Genomic DNA, 24,900 nt, shown 5'->3' on the forward strand with positions numbered 1-24,900 from the left:
AACTGCGGTCACTGGCTTGGCAGCCTTCTCGTCTGTAACTCCAGCACCATCACCTCCACCTCCCAATGGGAAAATCAGGTCATAAACATGTAATGTGAACATGATATGACACGTTTTATAGAAATGTCTATATGCTGTGAACGTATATGGTTTGCAGAAACATTGGGAGCTGAATAAAATGTTTGGATGTTTAGTTAGACTTTAAGACGACGTCCTCAAATGTCTTGTTTTGTCCACATCCCCAAAGATATTCAGTTTACTGTCATATAGTAGTAAAGAACATAGAAAATATTCACAATTAAGAAGCTACAATAAGATAATTTGGACATCTTTTTCTTAAAAATGACTCAATCCAATAAATCGATTACCAAAAAAGTCAGTGATCAAAGTAATAGTTGTTTTTAATCGATTAACCGTTGCAGCTCTAGTTGCATTTGTTTTGTTTGCATACGGGGAGATCCTGTTCTCCAGTAGACTGGTTGGTGCGGCCATCAGCTGGCATTGTTCTGCATGTTCATACATGTGTACATGTATTTTTCACATTTGTGTAGTTAGCACCTGGAGTAGAAGGAGCCTCCCTTTCCCACTGACTGAATTTTTGTTTGTGGATCAACTGACTGAATAATGAATAATGAAGCTGTGAAAGACTTGTTGTTACAACAAGCTAATCTCGACTCTGTGTGAACTCCTGAACCCAAGATGTGCTCCCATTGTTGGTAATTAATGCTGTAACTTGTCACTCCCCGGGCCTACCCACATGCTCACTAGCTGTCATGCTCTTTGGCAGCTTGTTTGTAGCTTTGCTATATCATGCAAGCCTTTAGCAGTGGCCCAGCCCCCACAGGAACCGGCGAAGTTGTTGAGTGACACAGACGTTTACTGGCAAACAGTTACTGCTGTGAGCAGAAGTTTGGGTATGTCCGAATCCATGACACACAGTCTCAAGAAGACTAGACAGTACAGTGTCTTTGACAGCTTGTCTCTAGTCTACGGCCTTTTTTTCCCCCTGTCCTGTAAAACTGTGCGACACGCTGTACAAACCTGATTATTTTTGTTTTCACTGGCTCAACTATATTCTGTCTTTCTGTCATGTATTCCAGCCTCCCTCCAACAACATATTTCTTGTCTTCTTCTTCTTCCTCTGTTAAGTTTCAGCTGTGGTTCTGCCATCCCTGCTTTCAGCCATGACTACAGTGCTTCCTCTAGGCCACCATCTGCCATTCATTCAGCATTTTTTCTTTTCATTCCCTTTTGAACACTTGCTTGCTCACGCTGCTGCTCAACTGTGTCAGACCCACGTTGTAAAACCGAAACACCCATAATGCTTCAGGCCCGTCTCCCTGTATAGAACGTAATCTGATCCCCCCCGGAGGAATGTGGCAAGCCTCGGGGACGGCCAAATCGAGGTACAAATCAGCGGGTCGGCCGGCAGATGGTGTATCTCCAAGTGTTTTTAAGCCAGCACTTGAGCAGCGATTGGCAGAGTGAAATCAATTTAGCATTCCCCCTCCACCAGACCAAATCCATGTTTTTCTTTTTTTTTAAAATTTAAATCTCTCAAACACTTCATGACGTTGGCAGACAATAGTCGTGAGCTGTGTTCAACATTTGCTGTGTACTGTCTGTTTTGTAGCCAGCAGTTAGGAGGGCAGGGACCTAACAGATGGTGTATACAGTACAGAGCTGTGCAGTTCCACAGTATTAGGCTGTGGCACTGCATGAGACGTCTTTATAAAGCCTATTTGCTTTTGATGAAAGTAAATATGGTGTGACTTGGACTCGGCAAACTACCATGATATATGGAAGCGGATGCCTTTTTGTTCAACACGACATGTCCTGCATGTTCAAGCCTTTTAATACAAACATCGTACCTATTCTACCTCGAACAACCTTCTAGGTAGGGGATGGTGATCATCACAATCTATTTAAACACAATCCACAAACTAAATTGTGATCTTTTTTCTGGATCTGGAGTTTTGAAAAGCCCCATAAAGCCAGACTTGAAATAGCCATTTGCCATTTGCACCATCAAACCACAGCATTTAAGATCTTTTTTGGCACAAGCTCCTCATCCACTCCAACTCATGTTGCAGTGTTGCAAGTTACTTGTCCAATCAGAAAAGACATCTAGTTGGCTAGATCACCCTGTTGGTATCTTGTATCTTATTTTTTCACCTTTATTTAATCAGGGGAGTTTGACTCTTTCTCAGGAAGCTGCTCACATGGAGTTGTTGGAGTTGGTTTTGAGGGCCTTCCTCAAGATCACCTCAGTGGTGGTGATAAGAGAGAGGCTGCCTTTCTCTTTCCCCACCCAGATGACTCCTGCTAGTCCAGGGGATTGAACCTGAAACAATCCAGGCACAAGCTCGCTTCTTTCACCTTTAGGCCGAGAGAATCATTCAAGATTGATCCCGATTTTACATCAGATCGTCCACCCCTACTTTTGGGTTTTTTTTTAAAGATCGACATGTAATTGTTTCCTTAGCTCTTTGACTCTAATGTAATGGTAATAAATGAGAGGCTAAGGATAGCTCTGCAGGGCAATATACCAAGTGGGAATGTCTTTGAAAGTTTAAAGAAGTAAAGAATCTAGAAAAGTTGAGCTACAGTATCTGGTGTGTAAATGTAAAACGATATGTACTGTATGTACAGCTTCTACAGGCCTTTGACCACATCAGACGAGAGTCTGGGAGTCGAGACTCCCTTCAGGCAGTCAAGCTGTCAAATGTCCCTTTCTGAGTCCTGAACTTGTTCACCGACCTCATCCTCAAGGACACACGACCTTTGCAGCAGGCCTGTTTGGCCCGGAGGCATCAGGGCCATGACCTCAGCAGCCTGCTCCTGCTTGACCCACACTACTTAGCAGCGCCTGGAGTTTTCTAAAGGCCCTTACTTACACTTCTAATCTTTGATTGGACGCCCGCTGCAGATATGGCTTTCGAATGTGATGCTTTAACTGCCTTTAATCTCACGGCTGCTAGTAAAGCCTGCACAGATGGCGCCTTCAGCATAATACTCCGCTAGTGAATTTTGAAAGTGCTTTCTCTGCAATATGGAGGTCAGGCTGGCGGCAGAGAGGGATGATTTACTTTACAGTCACTTTTAGCCCAGAAGGGTTGCATAATAGCAGCTACTTCAGGGGCTCCGTCACTGCTTCTCCTGATATATAGAGCTGCTCCAGAGGGCTAGGAATGGCGAGACGAGGAGTGTGTGTGTGGTTGGTGAGGAGTTATATCCCTTGCTGACTCAGAATTCCTTTGGTCTTTAGAGAAGTAATTCCTTTGTTGCCCTCCCTCCCTCCCTCCCTCCTATCCCAGCACCAGCGTGCCGTTTTTTTTTTTTGCTTTTCTGTCTTGGCAGTCAGGTACCCCTACTGGCAGGAGAACCCACCACACCCGCACAGTCATGGCCTAGATACAGAGATGAGGCTTGAGACGTGGGCGTGGGCAAAGGGGAAAAGGAAGGGATGGCAAAGGAAGGGGACTCTTAGGGGCCTTGTTGTCTTGGCAAGAGGAGGGAGGAGGTGGCTGGCTGCGCCATCCCATTGCCTCACCACCTGTCCTCAAAAAAACCACAGTCAGTCTGCCAGAAATTAAAACTCAAGCATGGATCTCTCGGACACAAAAGCTTGATGCCAAAAACATCCTTTTTCACAATATTAGATGTGTCTTATTATTATTCTTGAACCCTAGTCATAGATATTTCAGATTTGTCTATTTATTTAGAACGCATGTTAAATTTTGCCTGCTATTTCGGGCCCTCCCCTGTCCTTTTGATTGAGCATGGAGGAATGCCATTTCAAATATGTGATGGGGCTATTCTTGTATCATTGGGAGGGTTTGCCCCAGTCCACAGATCATGGTGATAGTAGCAGCACGGTATTCACTTTCAAGTCAAACAGGTAAGCTTCACAGCTGAGAGGAGTGAGGTGGGGGGTTAATTAATGATAAGGAACGTTATCTACAGTTCAGTCGGCGTTTTATTCGGGTCAGCCTCAAGTCTTGTATTGCTCCGTTTACCAAGTGTGGGTGAAAATATAGACTGGTCTCATCCCCTCTGTATGCGTCTAGTAATTGCATTCTAGAAATGCCAACATCTCGGCTGCCAACGAGCCCTCCTTGGGAGGTGCGATCACGCCTGTTGAGGCATATTATCTCAGAGGCAAGCTGTGAATGAGTACAGAAAACACTGAAGTCAGTTGGAGTTTCTGGATCGTAAAAGTATTTTTCTATTGATTTCATACCGTATTGTATCATATTGGATTATATTGTTTTGAATGAGAGTCATGTGATTATCTTTCGTCTAGATTTCTTATTTGTGACTTGAGATATGATAGTATAACTTGGCTCAGGACTTGACCCCCTGCAGGTGAAGAATAGAGATGATTCGCAGATCAGCCAGCCAGATATTCATAGTTCAAGGTATCATTTGTGGATGCCATCCAAGATTATTTTTACAATTCAGCTCAGTTGCGCTCCATGTACAAGACATAATATGTGTTGATACTTGCAGAAACTGTTTTCTGCATTCGGAAATTTCTTTTCAGTGTTCCCCTTCGAGGGTATACAAGTGTGGATTGAAATATTTAAAAAGGGGCTGGAAAAGAAGGAGCCACAATATGGCTCCTGACAGTTGACTGTAGCAGGCAGTGAAATGAATAAAAAAACATTCAGTAGCAACATTAAAAAAACGAACCTCGGGTGCAAAATGTAGAACTAATGTGCTTACATAGCTGACAATTTTATGACCGACCAACATTTAAAGCACTTCTGCAAAAGCTGCTGCAAACCTGTCTACTTTAATTGTGGTAACATACTGCAATATATTTTTACTTCTGTCATGCTATCATTATAGTATTGAGTTTCACGTGTTTAACTTAGTAGTAAAGGTTTTGATGTCAAACTTCTGGTTTTGAGACAACTGCAACCCGAGCTGAGCTGCTCACGGCGGATCTGTATCGCGTCCAGCCGCCCGTCTGCATGTCACCGCACACTCGCAGGACAAGCCACCAACAAGAACGCTTTGTAAAGTGGCTGCCTGCGCACAAGCGAAGCTCTCCAGGGTTAGTGGGGACATATGTTCTCGATAGACCTGTGTCGTCAGTCCTTCCCAATACAAGCGCCAGTTGACAGCATGATGGAGAGCGGTGGAGGACTCGCACAAAGGTGGTTCTGTGCACGTGCAGGGCCATGTTTTTGTCCAGACTGGAATCCAAACACGCCCTCCTTAGCTGCCTGACCTTTCTGTTTGCCATCTGAAGAAAATGTAGAAATTGTAGCCTTGAAGCCCTGCGGAAAGATGCCATCATCGTGTCAAAGAACAGATACATGATAGTGCAGACCTTATGGGTAACCTGATTTGCTTTAATTTGATTTATGAAAGACAATTTGGAGTTTTCTTCAGTTATCTCCATTTGCTTTTAGGGAGAACGTATGAGAATATTAGATTTTCGCCTCAATTTGCAAGTCACGTCATGTGTTTTGTTGACAGCTTCAGTCTTCGTGAAGTTTCGCAGCACTGTGCTGACAGCCAGTTGACCACAGACATGTACATTTTGCACATTGCTTCGCTTTGCATCAGTGCTGGTTTGTGGTCTTGTTCGAACAAGAGATATAAAGGATAAACCAAACTAATTAAGTGAACAGATTTACTGGTCCATACTGCCTCTCAGAATGCTTCCTCTCTCATTGTGTGTTGACTGCCAGTAAGGGCTATCAAATGCCAAATTGTGGCAGTTATAGCTGCAGTCCTTAGTCGCCCCTTAAATGCTCAATTTCAGCTCAGCAGTGCCTTGTTACTGACGTTTTCCTGAAGTCAAGTGACAAGTGAAGAATTTATCATGTTGAATTTATGCTGTATCATGATAGCAGTCTTTTATGGCATGGTGCAAAGCACCGGGGTAAATGCAGATTGGCTATGAAACCGTCTGTGCCACAGGTTTCGTTTGTGGGAGTAACTTGCATACAGCCGAGCATGCACCCATAGCACCCTGTCTTCCAGATCCTTTCAGCCTCCTCCATTGTTCCGTCTCAGCTATGCTCCAAAGCTGATTACAGCGCCTTCTCTAATGAAAGCTAATCCTGTGTCACGGCATTGTGGAGGAGGGGGGGCAGGCCTCAGCCTGGCAAAGCTTGCAGGGGATGTCTTCTTCAGGGCCTGTCAAGAGTGGCTTTCAGAGGAAATGTGGAGAGTGTTAATGTCTCTGCAAACCTGGAAATCTGTGAGGTGTTTTACACTGAGACTGAGCTTAAACACAGGTCGGTCCAAACCTGTAATAGCCCGTGATTATTTACTTTAACTATGTTCAACCCCCGGCCCTTATCATAACTTCTTAGTGGTTAGAACTGACTTCTCTAAATGACTTCACTGTTCACCCCTATATTGTTTCTGTTCTCTTACCCGTGTTGTGCCTTAACCTTTAGTCATTTATGGGGAAACCCTTTACTTTGAACTCCTCTCTTTACTACATAGGTGCAGTTTCTTGAATCAGAGTCTAATGCAGTACAATAACTTAAACCTTTTGGCATTTATTCTTTGCACTTTTGTCTCCATTTAATTAAAAATGCAATCCCATCCTGGTCTCCCAGGGCTAGCACTGATACCCTGACCCTGGGCAGCTGTCAATACTACGTACCCAATTTTAAATTAATTAAAAAACATTTTTACACAAGGTAACATAAGGCCATGCATTGCTATGGCACTGATATATCTCGCCAAATGACAAAGTCGATTTAACCGATTGGTGAATCACTGAATTTTTATCATGATGTTGAACAAGAAACTGTAGTTATCGATTGATCAGTCATGGCTGATACCAATCTGCTTAATAAGGTCAATCCAGCACATTGGATTGATTCATTTCAGTCGCATGCTTTTAACTTATTACTAAGTACTGAGGCAGAAAAAGATAACATGACAAGATGCTCAAATATATCCAACGTTTTCCTACATTTACCTTACTAAGTAGTTGGATACAAATACTCTCTTTTTTAACTTAAAGAGGAAATGATGGCTCTTTTATTGTGTCAGTACATGGACTATAAATGTTGTGGATACTGTGAAATCACTCATTGGTTTGTGGAGCCGCAGTTTAGCATTTTGGCTGTTACCTTCTTGTTTTTTTTGGAGTTAGAAGTGGCCTTTTTTCGACTAACAGGGTTCAGCAGGGGAGGCGTGAGTGGTTAATGGCCAAGTTAACAGCTAAAGCTAGTACTAGCTAGCTTGGTGAGGAAGGTGCACCCATATTTCAAGTTGAATTTGATATTAATGGGAAGGGTAATTTCGCTTGCTGAAAAACAGGCACAAAATGAATCGTTTGTGAAAAATTGAAGCTTCAGTTTTTCCCCCATTTTTACTCCTGATGCATTTTTTATTTCATTGACTGATCTTTCACTCTCCCTGACTCATGCACCTCCCCCACTCCACCTCCAAATCCACTGTAGTCATTTGCCTGCCATGATCCAGGTCCCTGGCGTCGCTCTCACTCTGTCATCGATCGGCTGCTACATTGATGGCTCGCCACAAACCAGAAAGCCAGTGCGGGGACATCTCTTAGAAAATGCCCATCCACTACCCCCCCGCACCTTCCGCAACATCCTCCGCCTACTCCCATCTATCCATCCTTACATACATTCATCCATCCCTCCATTCGCCCACACCAGCCTCCCACGCTTCAGCCCTAACCTCACTAATTAATCAGGGACTTAGTCAGAGTGCTGTCTGAGCAGCGGTGCATTTTGATCACCTGCTGCTGCTGCTGCTGCTAACTCTTTCTGCATTTCTCATCTAAAATCTGTTGAGCCAGCAGCAGGATTAACGTTTGCTTGTCACTCACTCTCACATCGCTGTCGCCCAGGTCTCTGAAACACCGCTATGGGCCACTTTCTGTCAGCGCTTGATGGACTTTGATAACCCTGACAGCCCCAGCAGCTTGAATGCAGGGTTTTTGGTCTATCGCTGGCTTGTTTAGTATACGACCTGTCTATCTTAATAATGAGGATCCCTAGATGGCTGTCATTGACGTGTACCTCTGTGCAAACAGCCACGCATGTTGTTGCAGTGAACAGCTGTCGGATGCATGCACCATCACCCTCCTTTTGTTTGTGTTCGCCACAGTTCGGTCAATATGTTATTTGCATGTCATCGGTGGGATACATACGATAAGGCTTCGGCTCAGATTTCCAGCCTTAGATCAAGTCGGTGCAGCATGTAACATGCTGCCGGCGACTCATTTTTAAGCCAATATTTTGATGGATGAAAGATTAAGACTGAGACTCTACAGCTCTGTTTCCCTGGCAACCCCTTTTACTCACTTTTATCTAATATCTCTCCTGTTTGTTGATGTGATGTAAAAGCTTATATCACTGCAGCAGATGATGATGGGCAGCAACTCTTTAAAGTACAGAAATAGCCATTAGAGATACAATTAGTTTTGACATTTGCCCCAGGCTATAGACTAAAGCAATGAAAATATGCAGTTAGAGAAATGTATTTGTTTACAGAGCTTGCAATATGTACATGCTAGTACGAACAAATATATTTAGTGTTTCTAGTATAACTAGCCTCAGATTGAGGGCGTTAATTTGCAGAAATTATATGTCGTGCCACAAACCAGAATGTGTCGTGCCACATATTTTTTGCAAAATCAGAATAAATCCAAGGCTGTGCTAAACCCAAGTGGCCTTTTTTCAATTGCAGATTTAGATTTCAGTGCATTACGTAGCGGTATTTGCAGGGTTTCCACCAAGCAGTCCAGTTTTCATTCTGTTATTTTGGCATTTCCATTGGCAAAAGTTATGGGTGGTACCAATAGACCCACTACATTCCCTCCTTTTGTTTCCCCCCCTGTTGCCTAGCACACTGACCCAGGACTTAAAGGTGCAGCTAGAAAAACTTCAGTCCGTTTAACAGAATCGTCACTTCATGTGGACTTGATGTACAAACCTGCTATGACGCCGACATACTTTTCTCAAACAAACCTTGTGTCCCTGTTGTAATAAATAGCCACAAGTGAGAAGAAGAACATGAAATAGTCAAAAATATCAAGCTACTTACTTGGTTGAAACAGACATTATCCTCTGCTAGCTTCACAAGCTAATGTTCAGTAGTTTGAGGTCTCCTCTGTACCGCAACACAGTCTGGGTGTTTTTTTCCTTCCTGAAATCTGCGACAATAAATTGAACGGGCCTGCTATTAATTTGAGGGAATGAATCGAGTAATTCAAAGGCACAATTTGTAATTTTAGGGCATGAATTATTAATTACAGGGAGCAAATTAAGCAGTACAAGTTATTGTACTATTGCAAATTATTAATTCGAGGGAACGATTTGTGTGCACAAATGATTAAATATATCATCCTTAGTACCTGCTGGGCTCTGTAGCAATACTTGTCTTCATGGCACGATATCTATCTTTGATACAGGCCCCCTGAGTCCTTGTTGACAGTTCTGCCTAGTCCCCTTTTGCATTTTTATCTCCTCTGTTGCAGCAAAGCGTTCTTTTCCTCTGTCTTCTTACTCTCTTTATGTGTCTTGGAAGGTTAGTGCTATTGGCTCTGCTCTCCTTCCTGCCTCAACCACAGAGGTAACCACTCCATTTCCATACTGCACTCAGATATATTTCGGCAGACTCAAAAGCACTGAGCTTCAAAGCTAAGCTCTGCTAAGCGTTTCGTTCAGGGCTGGCTTCTATCCCGACTAATGCATGGTAAAGAGGTTCACGCCAATTTCTAAGTGACCTTTTTAACCGTTAACCCTGAATCCTGCCGCCCTTTTGAATCTCCGCTCTGTCCTCGGTGGCCAGATGGTAGGCCTATATGCTCTATAGGTTGACTGCCATTTTAGTACATCTTCATATGAGATAATATTGGAAAATTGTTGTGTTTTCCCCTCTCTGCTGCACTGAGTCACATTGCAAATACCAGGTGTATGGATTCAGCTGTGCTGCTGCTGAGTCCAGCCTGTTAACGCTTACTTTTGCAGAATTATCCAACACCCTTGCCCCCACCACTTAGCACTTACCCTTGATTTTGCACATTCAAGCCTACAGTGTCACGACACATGGCCATCCAAACAGATGAAAACTTTATAGTGTCAATGTATTATGGACCTTTCTCTTTATAACAAACACAAAACAATCACTGCTAGTCTGCTGCTGCTACCTAGCAACCTAGCTCTACCTCTAATATCAATGCAGACTGGTAGGGTAGGAGCACAGGTTGCTAATGTTAGCATGTAAAGCATCGCTAGTGGCCAGGTAATGAAGCAGTGCTTTTTAAAAAAATTTATTTGGTGACTTACTTTTCTATATCCATCAGCTATATGGCAAACGGCATTGTTGGGTTTTTCAACCACCACTTGCAAACGAGGGGTAGTGGTAAAAATTGTAAACGGGATTGGGCCTTCAACTTGGCAGTGAAGCATTCATTATTCAGACAACTGCTCTTCCAGTTTAGGATCATTTTATAACCTGAAAAAACACATTTCACTTGTCTTCAGGTGCACAAATTAAATGTGGAAAAATATTGCTTTTCTGAAACATACTATATGTGGAGAAGGATGTATTCCCTGCTTCCCTCTGTTCACAGTAGACTCTTATTAAAAGAAAGAAGGATTTATGTTGGATTAGCCTACCACTCCTTTTCCTTTACAATTGCTTTGGTCAAGAAAATCCTTAAATTAAGCTGGCAGCCACAAGTCCCCTCTTACGTATTGTTTTAATCCTCTCGATATTACAATACAGAATTTCTGCTGTAGGCTGTGGGTGTCACTCTGTGTTAATTGTAATGTAAGGAACGCATAACTTCTATGGCGTGCGGACTTGTGAATTATTGATTGACAGTATTATGGGTTTTTCTAGATGTGTTTAGAGGGAGGAGGAGTTGAAGAAAAACTGATACGCCAATTTCAGACCAGGCATACAGACATCACGCCAGTGTGTGAGGTAGACTGTACTGCGGATAATCTATCACCGCGTGAATACAATGCGCTGTATCGTTCAGCTGCTGCACTTCTTTGTTGTCAGCAGAGATAGCTATATCTTCTGCATTATGCATGTCAGGTAATCAGCTTCCGAATGGACTCTGTTAGCGTAATAATGAAGCGGTGAAACTGCTGCCAGATGACATTTTGAAGTTGAGGTGCTATTGAAGTACAGTATGTCCTTTGTTTCCTGCCGCCTACAGACGCTCATGCATTCTGCTCATCCTGGACTCCCTAAACATCCCGTTCTAATTGAATGTGGTTATGTAATTTAATTACCAAACCCAGGCTATCAGTGGAGAGTGACTTGCACACTCTTGGTGCCCTATTCAACACTTGGCAGTCATCCTCTGTGCATATACACCACACGCAGTGGATGATCCATCACTAAAAGGCTTCCAACTGGGAAAAAATCACAGTCTGATTGAATTTTTTTTCTTTTCATTCCTGCACAGCCAATAGCAGATTAATCTCATGCATATAGTGCAATATTATACTGTTATTCTGAATGCATAATCCCACATTTGTCAGTGCCGTGTTTCCTCTTGTTCTCTGCGTGTTGCCTATTGCAAAGCAGGCCCAGGGGCCCCAGCAGCCGAGGGGCCACTAGTCTTGGCCTGCAAAATGTATCAGGAGAAACAAAACTACCACACACATCTCCAGTGAGAGGCAAAACGTCTATGAACGAAACTTTTGCATGGTTTGCCACTGTTTTGCGTCTCTTTCATGGTTGGGTGTGACGCATTATGTCATAATAATCCGTCTGTGGTCTTACCTGGCACCAGTATTGACGTACCGTTTGATCAGATATTGAGTTTCCGCTTGAGAGATCCACAAAGAGATCCTGCTTGTGCTGCCAGCCACCTACCTTGCCCGAGGATAAGAAGCACAGCACAGCAGCGTCTTTCCAAAAGGCAAATGGATCAGGGGAATAGTGACTGCTGTTTTGTGCAAGCAAGGAAGCAAAATAATAGATGAGTATCACTCTTTAGATCAGACATCGCGTTGCTTTTGCATACGAACGTCGGACCATGCAGTCAAATTACTTCTGGTATTCTATGCTTTGTATGAAGTGACCTTTGTTGCACTTGCGCATACTTCTGAAGTCTTTGTTCTGCCTCAGATCCCTTGCTGGTCCTGCTGAGATTTCCACTGGTCATGCTGAGTCTTAGGGGAGGAAAATTGCTGGTGTGGTGGCTTGTCTGATGGAAAGGGGGCGGAGGGTTTGACGTGGGCAGTGACAACCTGAGCGTCGCCCGCGCTCCACGGGGGCTCCCGCTGCGTTTTGCACCATCATCACCAATTTCTTGGTGATCAGTTGGGCATCGGATGGCAGGATTTAGGTTTCTGGACCTGGCATTGTAAGAATTCATCTTAAGTTGTTGCTTCTCTCGCCAAGCAGTCTGCTGTATGTTTTTAAAGGAGTTCATTTGTTTTATCAATGCCCACTCATTGGCCACCATCCCAACCTAGCTTGGACAATGCTGACTTAACACAGAGGCATTTTTTTTAGCAGATAGCTCGCTCTTCATGAACGTCTGGGTCAGGCACAGTCAATGTTTACTATAGGTATTGCTGTGCAGTTGATGAAAATAAATTGGCACCATGGCTGCCAGTAGTGGCACTGGTTGGATATCGATCAACTGACCATATTGTGTTAGTGGAGCTCTGCTATATCAATAAAAGCTCTTAAGATTTTTATTTTTTACAGCTACGAAGTAATGGCATGTGTCGTAGTTTGGAAGCCATTTTTCAGTCGGGATGAGAAGGAGTTGAGAGTTTCCTGAACCCCAGAAATCTCTCCTGAATGTGGCTATACTGTTGTTTTATTCTGTATTCAATGTCAGGTGCAGCACACACAACTTTCAGACAGCAGCCAAGGCCAAGAAGGAAGAGGATATACAGCAACTGTAGACGTCTTAGCTGCCAGTTGAGGCCAGAACCACAGTTGCACTCGGTGTTCTTCACTAAATGAAGCCAGGGGTTGCTCGCTGAGCTCTGCAACAGTCTGTCTCACTTTCTCCAATTAAGCTGATCTGTCCAGCGCCGTATGACTGCACACCTCCCGCTGTCTCATTCCTCAGAGAGATCGCATTAGCTCTGAACTACACCAACCTGAACATTTCAAGCTGCCCGTTTTTCCCACCGCTTCTCAGCTGTTTCAGCTGCAGTGCGCCCCACTGGTGCAGATCTCTCAAGTATCGCACCTGAATGTCGGTTATACTCGGTGATAATTATTCTACTCACGAACGTTGCGTGGCCAGAGGTGGCTGCTGGGGTTGAAGAAACGCTTTGTGAGTTCAAGACCTAAGACTCACAGTAAGTCACTGAAGAAGGAAATCATTAAATGTTGCTATAAACCTTGCTGACCATCATGAGATAGTATACTTTTATTACATCAACTCTAAGGTTTATTTAGCACACCCTCCAGACATTCAGGGGTTTAGCTGTCTATTAGGCTTTAAACTTAACCGCTGATGGATGGCTTTAATTTGTATCTTGGAAATTACAATGCTAATCTGAGACAAATTACCAGGGAAAGTTAAATCAGACTCCGACTTCTCCTTTTTTTTTCATCGTCCCTTACCCTCTCTCGCTCTCTCATCATTTCTCTCTCATGCTCGATTCGAGGCTGCAGTGCAATTTCCCGGTTACATAACAGCAGGGAACAGAGAAATGGTGAAATTAATGAAGGCAAAAGCAACTGGCTAATGGAGACCATTTTTGAGTCATACTTGGGTTTCAGGCAGATCGCCTCGGGTCAGTTTATGCTCTCACAGCTATAAAGCTCTGCATGAAAGGATAAATGCACAATTGCTGTGTGGGAAAGCTCTGGTACTGTTGTTTAGGGAGAAAAGGGTTGAGATTTCACCATTTTATTCTGTTTTCAGCGGCTCATATTTGAAATGTTAATTACTGAAAGTGATTTGACTTCACCGTTTCTTTTCTTGCTCAAATAACAATAGATTGACGTATTTTTTTGTGTGCCTTGACTGAGTTGTTAATCCACATTGTGTTTTTTCCTTTTTGCTCCGGACTTTTTAATTTTTGTCATGGGGGTAACGCCTTTTTTCTTTAGAGTGTAGAACCTACTATTACAATGTGCCATGTAATGTTTTGGCAGAGGTGGGTGTTAGTCCTGTTAATAAGAGGGCTGTTAGAAATTCCACCAGGGAAAAGTTCACAGTGTTTCCATTGTCATGCCTGTAGGAAATGGAGGGATGATGTGTCGAATGGTTGCCAGTGCGCCAACAACCACAGCTTTTTCCCGCCGCTTATTTCTATTAAAGAATAATGTTATTCTTCAGTGTTTGAATTTTAAGATGTGTTATATTTTGTCACTTCAGCGACACTACTCCAGTGGTACTGTACTGTTTGTGGGAACTCAGACTGTGGCCAGAATTTCTATAAACTTAACTGGAAGGCTGACATTGTGCCACATTGCTTATGGATGTGAATACTCAGTATAACAATGGTGTTCGACTCGTCTGACTTACTGGATGTGGACTGTGGGTATATGCCTGCCGTTGGCCAACCATTTCAGTCTGCATTTTACTTCCTCCTACCAGCTGCATATTAGCCTGATCCCCATCTCTACAGGGGAAACAACAACAACAACAACAACCTCCAAGCTAGCAAACTGATCATTCTCACTAATCAGGAATCATACAGTAAGTGTGAGTATAGTTGTTGCAGAGAGAGTTTGTAATAACTTGTTTAGTTGGATAAAGTTCAGATTCAAGACCAACAAGGTTGTGGTAGGTAGACTGCAGAGAGTTTACCTGTCATTGCAGTAGTGCTTAATTGGCTAAATGTGGGCAAAGGAAAAGACTCTAAGCACCATACCCTCTGCCCTCACCTCACAGTTTCACGCATTCGCATTTATTATGACTGCCAATTAAAACCAACACCCCTAATATTCTGCTATTCATACTAGTCATGCAAGGGATATGTGTGACATAATCACAGTGCAGATTTCTTGACCTAGCTGTCACAGCACAGACACGTCTGTCTGTTGAGGCGGAAAATGCCCCCAAACAGGTTCGTAATAGTTCACACGAATGTTCACACTGTACGTCTCCAAGATCTCAGCGGCCGGTGTGGTGTAGCCATTCAAGGCAGAAGCCCCAAGGCCGTGGCCTGGGGCTAGAGTTGCACAGCAGGTGTTCAGCAGAGTAACTCTATCTCAGATGGGGATTTCAGATGAATGCCCTGGATACCTTAAAAGGGAGACATATTGGAGATATTGTCTTTTAAGCACATTAAATTGAGCGACGTTTATGTTAAAAGACCATTTTGGGTAACTTTGGTTTTGTATATGCAAATTAGCAGAGGATGGTGGTTTCAGGACAAACGAGGAAAATGGAAATAACACGCCTTTGTACACCTGTTAGAAAGCTTTAAATACTAGTCAAGAGCCCAAATATCATCTGTCGCTAAGCACAGTGTGACACAGATAAAGTCAAGGTCTGATTACCACTGATGTCACCTTTTGGAGGGATGGATGTTAACACACACACCCACACACACACACAAATAACCACCAACTCAACAGTATTTGCTGCTGGCTAAGCGTATGGGTTTGACTATGCACTATGTGCAAATTCTCCAAGTGGACGTTGATTAGAAGCAGATCTTATTTTTTTTAAACGGTGTACAGCTGCTAAATTGAAAAGGTCCACAGGATGTGGTCTTTAATTCTGTCCTTTTTGTACCTTTGCTGTCAGTAAGGAACATGCTCATCAGGGGGTTGTTGAAAGGAAATATTAACCCACTAGGCTTTTGTTTCTGCGGAGGCAACTAAAGTACCTTTTTCATTTAAAAAGTTCCTTTTTAACAGTTTGATGTCAGCTGCTAACATTGCAGTGACACGAGGTCCATTTTTAAGAATTGCATTGTGGGGTTTCTGTTCCTATTGTTACAAGTAACAGGCCTTTCAAGTCTGTCTAAAGACCCATTGGGCTATTTGCATAAAAAATGTGCACCATCTATTTTTTATGCTGTGATTAGATTGGAAAGTTCACTATTTTAAATTAAAATGCATGCAAACAGGATTCCGGCTCCTGAATGCATCTGTTGTATTCAAAATTACTGGAGCACATTGAATTGCTGTGAAAAGCTATCCTTTATAACGCACTAATTATGGAAATTGACAGTAACGGAGATTTGTTGTGGATTTGGTTAGTCTAATTTCCATGATGCCTTCACGACTCATACCATAATTTTACCCCTTTAAATAATTGCGACCGACACGTAAGCAAATATGTGACTGACTGAAGATGATGTCTCTGTTCTTCTACTCTTTCTAGTCGCACAAAGCAGAGCGTGTTTAAATATATATTAACTTGCAGTGTTTATATTTCATATTCTCGCTCACTGCACTGTAACAAACTCGTGTCATTCAGCCTATTAACAACATTTTAATTTCTGTTCCTTGTTTCATTTTCAAAGGGTGATCTCTTTGCTATGAATATTGCCGAGCAAACTTGAAACTGTGTGGTTCTGTTATAAATATTGAAAATTGAATGACTCACAGATCATAGCGGCAATCTGGTAAATTGTCTCAGAGGGTGGGCTGGAAGCATGGGAGTGAACACTAACTCCCTCTCCTGCGGGGAGTCGATCCCCTGGAAGGTACAAAGTACCTGCTAATCAAACAGCTTAAATGCCGTTTGCTGAGTGATGTGGAATTAACTGCGTATCCTCATAAGCCTTTTGTCAATGAAAGGTATATTAAAGCACTGTAAATAAATATGTAATGAAAGCATATCAGCTGTAATGACTCTGTTTTGTTTTTTTTGTTTTGCCCTCGCAGCTGTCCCGTTTCCCCCCAGTCACCGGCTGACGGCTAAAGAGGTGTTTGACAGCGATGGGAAGCCCAAAGTGGATGTGCTGAAAGCTCACCTAACCAAGGAGGGCCGCGTGGAGGAGTCGGTGGCTCTGAGGCTCATAGGAGAAGGCGCCGCAATCCTGCGTGCGGAGAAGAACCTGCTGGACATCGAGGCCCCTGTGACAGGTGAGGAGTTACATCCGACACCTTCTGTTATTTTTAATCAATCAATAAGTTGATTAATAGAAATTTGAATTAAACAATTAACTGAAAAGAGAAGTTACTAGAACTAGAACAGAGTTTGTGCTTGTTTTTCTTGGAGTTGCTTCCACAAATGACAGATGATGATCCACTTCAAGAGAGGAAAAGTGTTTGTGCACAGACATTGCAGAAGAAGAAAATTACCCTCTTGACAATAGAGCCTTTTCCCCACCTTGGTTGCCTCTGTGTTTTGCTAAAGACAGTCATTATGAAGACAGACACGGGAATCGAAAGTCTGCGAGTCGAAATCAAAATCAGAATTGTGTTGTATGTTAACCTTAAGAGCTGCATGTGAAAACTTAAAGGTATGCTATGCAGGATTTTCATAAAAACAGTGTACAGTCTATGGATGTTAAAGATCGATCATTAATCGATTTAAAAATGCATTGACATACAATCAGAGTTCGGCACAAATACATCAGTATCTTGTATTCAAATTCAAATTGTTCAAATTACAAATACTTGCTTATCTAGTATATCAAAATGAAATACAAAATACTGGTATGTGGTAATGTATTTAAAGGTGCAATATTTAAGTACTGGCCACCTGTCAAACTCACACTCAAAACAAGTAGGGGACAGCATATCACCAGAGTAACCGCTAACTGCTGCTAACTGTAGTCGCCTTGCTTAGCTAGTTAGCACAGTTAGCCGTGCAGCTAGTCGTTCGGACTGGGAGCTTGGGGGCCAGGGGAGTGTTAGTGTTTACACCATTAGCAGAGCAGCTTTGGACCAGGATGGGTCACAGCTAGCTGGTTAGCATGCTAGCTTCAGTAGATATCTCTGCTACACCATACATAGACACCATAATGTAAAAATGGCTGTTTTTTCACATTTTGTTGATAATTTTAGTTAATTTTTTCAATGTTTTCAACTAGAACTCTTAAATATAGCCCCTTTAAAGTTATACTATCCTGTTTTTTTTTGTTTTTTTATTGTATATATTCATACAAAAATAATCCCTCTCACTCTGCCTGCACTTTCCCTATTTTTCGTATTATTTTATTGTGTTTTGGACATTTCTTTAGAAAGATAGTTGACTGTTGAGTCTCATTCTCAGGTCGTGAAACACGGAAGCTTCTGTGTTGGTGGCTTGCCAACACAAACTGACACGACTGTCAACGTTCTCGCTTCAGAATCACTAATTGTACCTTTTTGAATGGTGTGTTTACAAACAGCAACTGACGAATCCTGCAACGTATGCCTTAAATTTTCTTAATCAAGTGACTCATTGTGCCTCAAGGCCACTTGTTGGCCATGTAGCGCGTCTTAGCAGCGTATTTTATTTTAGAAAACACACAGGTTTGGTTCATCCAAACTGTCAAGCTCAGTGGCACTCTCGCAGATGGCTGCCTCTTGCATTAAAACGCAGCTCTGACACAAAAAAAACAGAATATTGCTGTTTTAATACTCAACTGATGGCGGAAAAAGTTAGTTTGACTAATTTCCCTCTTTTTTACATTTGTTTGTGGATGCTAATTTCTTACCACTTATCTGAAGGTGCCCTGGAGCTGAAGTAGAGCTCATTCATGGCCGTCTCTGTGAAGGAACACGCTGTAGTACGAGGCTCGCTGATGCATATGCGCAGCTCCAGCGCACCTATTGTCGCCGTTCCTGCTGGTCAAGTGGGCCTGTTCCTCCATTAGACTTTGTGATGAGGCTTCTTTGATGTTGTTGTAATCAGAGGCAGAGACGTACTCAAAGGGTCTATGGCAACCCATCATTTCCTCGATCGTTCTCAAAATACGGCGCAGAGAGGCCCGTCATGGCTGGCAGGAGTCGCGCTTACTTAAATTCATGAATGCAGGGGGCCTTTTTTTAAACAAAAGTGTGCTTCCCGTATGATTACTGAGGCCATTATGATGAGAGAATATCTTGTGTTGCTGTTGAAGAGAAAGGGTGAAGCTTGACAAAAAGATGCAGACAGGCTGGACAATCATGAGCCGTACCTGAAAAATCCTGTTAAACATTGTTAGATTTAGTTTATTTAGACATGTATAAATCAATTTCTTACAGGTTTTTGACTGATTCATAGAAGAAATCTGACTGTAACTCAACCGAACTGCATTGATCTTCCAACTTAAACTAAACGCCACTTAATAAGTTCATTTCCACAGAGAAACAGTAGACTGTTTGTACAAATTAAATACATATGCACAACAAGGAAAAAGCTGTGATCTTTCTCAGAGACTGTCCTCCGACTGCGCTTTAAAAACATCTCTTAAAGTGACAGTGTTTATTATGTAAGACGTTCATTTAAATACACTTGCCAATACCAGTTTGGAAATATGGCAGGGGATAGTGGAGAGATCTGACGACTGAGAAATGATGTAAACCAGGGAGTTAATCAGACTTTTTTTGAAAATATTGTATGATTTCTTGTCTCACAATCGGGTTTCATGTGCGCAAGTAAACATGTTCTGACGCCGACACCCCGATGTGGCCGGACTGACGTTTAAATCCTGAGAAGCTCCGTCACAAAGCCAACATGTCTCCATTTTATGATAGTTCAAAATAAATGCCTGAATCGGCCAGTAAACCTCCGTCCTCTGTTGTGCTGCATGGAAACGGTGGACAGCTTCTGCTCCGCGTGCAAGCCGTGGATCCCGAGGAGCTGTGCGTGTGCGTGCATATGTGTACACAAGCGCGGCAGCGAAGCACGTCTTTCCCTCCCACTCAACACCTCTGTCTCAACCCCTCTCCCACTCAGCGGTCCTTTTTTCAACAAGGATTTCTCTGCCGCGCGTGCTCGTGATCCTGCTGTGTTTCCCTCTAATGCGTGCTCGCAAACTCGCACACATTTCTCTATAAACATTTCTTTTGTTTTCTCTCACTACTCCGTCTGCCATGTTTTATCTTTCTGTGTCAGTGCTCGAGGACTTTCTCTCCCCCCCCCCTCCACACCTCCACACCTCCAACACGACACACGGTCAGCAAATTAGAAAGTAAATATTTATCACGGATGCAAAGCACCATGACATGTCAGGCTCTCTCTCTCTCTCTTCTCTCAGTCACTTCCTGGTTAGGCCAGATGGCAGGTGGGGTTTTCGTGGAGGAGGGGTGTGTATGTGTGTGTGTTTGTGACAAACGGAGCTGGCTTAGGCCACTGAGTACAAGCTGCTCCCGTGGCCTTCGCGCAAGTCGCCCATCAGCCGAGCTCCCACAGCCTCATCACCAGGCAACAGCAAGCTCAGACACTGTTCATACACCTGTTTACAGGGCGGGCGCTCGACCCTGTCCGAGCTTCGTCTCTAACATATTAAAACATAGTTGAAAGATATTGTGATATATTCTTAGTGAGGAAATGTTGAGACCTTGATTGTGGAATTTACTGTGTACACCTCCTTTAAAAGGTCTGACTAAGGCCTCGGTTAGGATGGGTTTTATGAGTTTAATGTGAAGTGTGTTTGTTCTGTGCAGCATTGCAAGGCTATTAAACTTTCCAATAGGCTGTTATGTAACAGTCTTACAAGGAGAAATACACTTGTATGGATATTGGCGCTAGACAGATAAATTATAGCCTATTGCTTATATATTTGTATCTGTGTGTGTCGGCTGATGGGTACAAAAGAAAAATGCCAAATATCTTTTTGATTATGATGCGTGTATGTAGAAAAAACAGATGGCGGATGTATCATTGTCAGACTATTGTACTTGGGTTGGGCTAAACCGTGTTTTAGCACCATTGTTTACATAGCTGTAGGGTAACTCCGGTTCTGGAAGTGACTTTTCCAATCATCCACTCGATTAGTTTTTCATAAAATCCTTTATAAAGAGAGATTTATAGATGTTTATTGATACGTTTCAACCCTTTGGACACACAACAGGTCAGAAAGGGAAATCCATGTGTGGTAAACATAACGTAAACAATCCTATCGTGGTCGCAGTAACTATGGTTTCCATGGTAACAGCGAGCTCCACCAATCTGAGACATGGCTGTTACACTTCAGGTATTGTGGGCAGTGTAGTATTTCTCCGTGACATCACCAATAAAACATGTTTTTCTTAAAACAAGGTTGAAATTTTAGGCACATGTGGCTTCTACAGGAGGATATACCATCGTTTCACAACCTCGTAGCTCGTGGTGAGTCCGTAGCTAAAAATCTACATCCTCGACGATATTTTCCAGCTCATTCGATGCTGACATTTCATTTTTAAGCTTGTATCGGCCGATACTGGTTACTGTGCAGCCCTCACACCAGTGGTTCCCAGCCTGAGGGGTCGTTACCCTTCTCGAGAGCTCGCAAGTCGAAATGACTGCACAAAATTACATAATTTTTTTCTCAGATTTTCCCTTTTTCTTCCTTCTTTTCTTTGGTTTCAACTGGAAAGCTTTCCCTCTTCATGCCTCAAAAAGGGAACTGCACAGAGCTCATAGCCACAGTGTACAAGGTATGACAAGGGGGTTGTGAATCAGCATTTCATGGCTATAAAAGGTCACAATTTATAAAGTGTTGGGAACCAGTGGTTTACACCAACACACTTATTTGATTTTGGTTCAGCTCTTTAAAGTCCAGCTCTAAATCAGACGCAGTAACATTTACGGTTGCTGCTGCTGCTGCTGCACTGGCGATAGCGGGCTTTTTAGACATCACATACAGTTTGATGTTCATAACAGACTGCAAGCTCCACCTCCGCCTTTGCATAAATGCATGCTCTGCAGGACATAAGCTCTTGGAGAGTGCCATCAGAAAAAAAAAGGGGGAGGTGGGGGATTTTTTATCATCCAGTCTCAATCAAAACATGATCTGGCACAGTCTGCTCACCGTGGATTTCTCTCGCTCAATGAGCCCGGCCTTTGGAGTGGCCTGTGTAGGTTCTGAAGCCAGGTTGTGTAATGCCCACCACCCACTCAATAGCTGCTGCCCGCTGATATGCTGCTACTCAGGGAGATCACTTTAGCGCACAAGCAGTAGATGGCCAGAACGAATTGTTTCTCACTCCAGATAATGTACTCCCACCTGCTCTTCTTATGTGGGCTCTGGTTCTCACCTCGTTTTTTGTGTGTTCTGTGACAAGAGGGAGGGAGGAAAAGCACGTCTGTAGGTGTACTGGAGCAGAGTGATCGGCGGATTGTGTGTTGGCTGTGATGAAGCCCTGAGCTTGGAGGAGAGAGCCGTCATAGCGTTTTTTCTCCTTCGATTCGCATCGACCGGCGTCGTCCGCACTCTGCGCGGACGAGGCGGCGACAATTTGCAGTCGACGGTCGCGTTGGGTCTTTCTGGGCGGTGATTAAACTCTTGCCGTTGCCGTGTCACCCTGCTGTTTTTCTTTGCCATCAAGTGACAGCTTTCCAAAAGGTCAGCTGGAGGTGCAGTCCGCCCACACACAGTGTGTTTGACGTGCACTTCAGATGAAATTGCAGCCTCGTACCCCCTCGCCGGACTCCCTCCTGCTGTGCTTACTTCTAAAAAAACATTAAAAAAAATATAAAACAATTAAACAATTAATTTCCCTGTGAACAGCCCCTACATTTTAGTGGAGCCTCTAAACACTAGGCTTTATTTTCACGATAATTGGTCTCCTGGTGGTCATCCCTTCAGATGGTATTGTACTCTTAAGAACAATTTAATGCGACCGTTGCTTTACGGAGGAGATGGTCGCTTATTACATCCTTCTGTTTGTTCCTACACAATGGATACGTTGCATTGTTGCCCTTGGTGACTCCTAGAGGTCCTTTTATCAGGTCAGCAGCAGCTTAGATGTGTTTTGTTTTGTTTTTTCCCCTCAGTGATATAAGCTGCCATTGTTGAAAGGATTCGATGCCATGCCGGGATGTTTCCATAGCAATAACCAGCCTCAGCATCCCTCATCTGTCTGGATAAAGCGAGACCAGATTGTGTTGCATCTTGACATAAAGAAATGTGTTAACCCTTAATGTGAAGCCTTGACAGTGGCAAGGAAAACATTTTGCTTTGTGCATTTCAATATTAAGGAAGGTTTCTTTGCATTTCTGCAGTTTAAATGGGCTTTAAAGGACAATTTCACGTGATTATCTTCTCACCCCTATGCCGATGGAAAATCAGGTGACAAATGTCAAAGCTACACTTTAAGCTCCCTTTTAAACCATGGCTACATGTTTGTAGCGCGTTGGCCTGATTGCCAGAAATCGGACACAAATAACAAGGCTCCTTTTTTTATTTTTTTTGATGTTGGTCCCCACTGTGGCTTTAAACAGTTACACAGTGTGGGTTTAATAAAAGACAAATGGTAAAGCGGAGGTTTACGATACAGTCAAGGAGAGCTGATTCTCAGCGCTGTCTCACGAGGCTCGTAACTTGAGATAATTGCTCTCCAACGCTGTCCTCCAGCTCCCACTAATTGGGTATCTCTCTGAAAGACTTTTTCGCAGGCTCTCATTGTGATTCTTGTTGCTAGATACAGTTCATAAAGCGACAAACAGCCGAATGAAAACAGCCTGTGTCCTTCTCAAATCAGATTTCAATCTTTGCACCCTGTTGTTAATTACTCAATTTGCCGAATGCTTGAAGAACAGATAGTTGCGGTGCTCTGACATCAGACACAGATGTCAAGCCTATCGTCGCTGTCACTGTGATAGTGTTCCAGTTAATACTGCTGATTGTTGGGTTTGTGTACAGCTCTCGGTTAAGGAAGTTGATTTTTCATACCTGTTTTCTTAAGTAGAAAGGTTTATTTCCAGTCCATCCATCGCGCACATCAGTGGATTCACACCCAGGAGTTTTCTTGCTGTGTGAGCCGCTGTGCTTTTCTTCCGTCTTAATTGATAAATTAAAATTAAAATAACCTAAAGTACAACGGGGGCTTGAATGGGGAAAATAGAAGCACTGCACCAAGAAAAGATAATCAGGGCGTAGATCCCGAGGCGCTCCCAGGCTAGGTGAGATACATAATCCCTCCAGTATGTCCAACTGGGATCTCCTCCCAGTTGGACCTGCCCAGAATATCTTCAGTTGGAGTCATATAGCCCCTAATGAGTTGCTAGATGGCCACTTGTATCCCTGATCTCATGCTTTGTGTAGCTACTCAAAGCTCCTGACCGTAGGTGAGGGTTGAAACATGGATCAGTTCATTAATTGAAAGCTCTTTCTCGTGACCACAACAGTCAATACGACTGCATTTACTGCTGACACCGCACCAGTCCACCTGTCCACTTCACACTCTGAATAAGATCCTGTCTCACGTTTCCAAAACAAAGCTCACGCCGAACTAGAATGGCACTCAGTAGAGGGCATACCTCCGCCAACGCCCAACAGTCCCCTTTTAGTCAACCACTAGGACAACAAAACAATGCAGATGGCATCATAATCTCCACTGTGAAACGAAGAGAGAAGGCGAAACAAGGAAGAAACAAAGTTAGATTAGAGTCCAATAAAGAAAAAACAAAGAGCTACAAACTAAACACCTGCAGCCGTCAGACAGCCGAATTAAAGGTGCATCTCCAGCAGCACTGACTTCATTAATGGTTTTAAATCTCTGCCAGTCCGGTGAGATTCAAGTAAGAGGAGAATAATTTGTGACCTAGCAGCCCTGGGAAAAAAAACATCCAACATAATGGATTCGTAGCCCTGAGGTTGGACCCACCGGTGGGGAACCACTGTTGAGGAGATTCATCAATAATAAATCAAAGCTCAGGTGTAAGCGACCCGGAGAACCAACCTTTATACTATCTATAAAATTGACCCAAGGCTCTTAAATCAGACAACCTCACACACATCCTGTCAGTCGATGGCTGCTAAGCAGCAAATCTCCAGTGGCCTCTCTGAGAGTAATACGGTGTAAGGTCACGAAGGGTGATGGGGAAACCAATCCAGCTGTAGTGATCTGCACTTCCTGATTTCTGACGTGGAC

At 43.2% G+C, this 24,900-nt stretch overlaps 1 protein-coding gene across 4 annotated transcripts in view; it reads left to right on the plus strand.

Annotated features, from left to right (window-relative positions):
* The window catches only part of LOC311251723 (protein phosphatase 3 catalytic subunit alpha), a 64,953-nt gene that overhangs the window by 12,563 nt on the left and 27,490 nt on the right, over positions 1–24,900 (plus strand). For all 4 annotated transcript variants that reach the window (XM_084344338.1, XM_084344340.1, XM_084344339.1 and 1 more), the window contains exon 2: positions 16,795–16,995. In XM_084344338.1, the coding sequence (XP_084200464.1) occupies positions 16,795–16,995 (201 nt within the window). The remainder of the gene's footprint in view (positions 1–16,794; positions 16,996–24,900) is intronic.

The sequence above is a fragment of the Pagrus pagrus genome (assembly GCF_965226575.1).
Source record: "Pagrus pagrus genome assembly, chromosome: 22".
NCBI lineage: Eukaryota > Metazoa > Chordata > Actinopteri > Spariformes > Sparidae > Pagrus > Pagrus pagrus.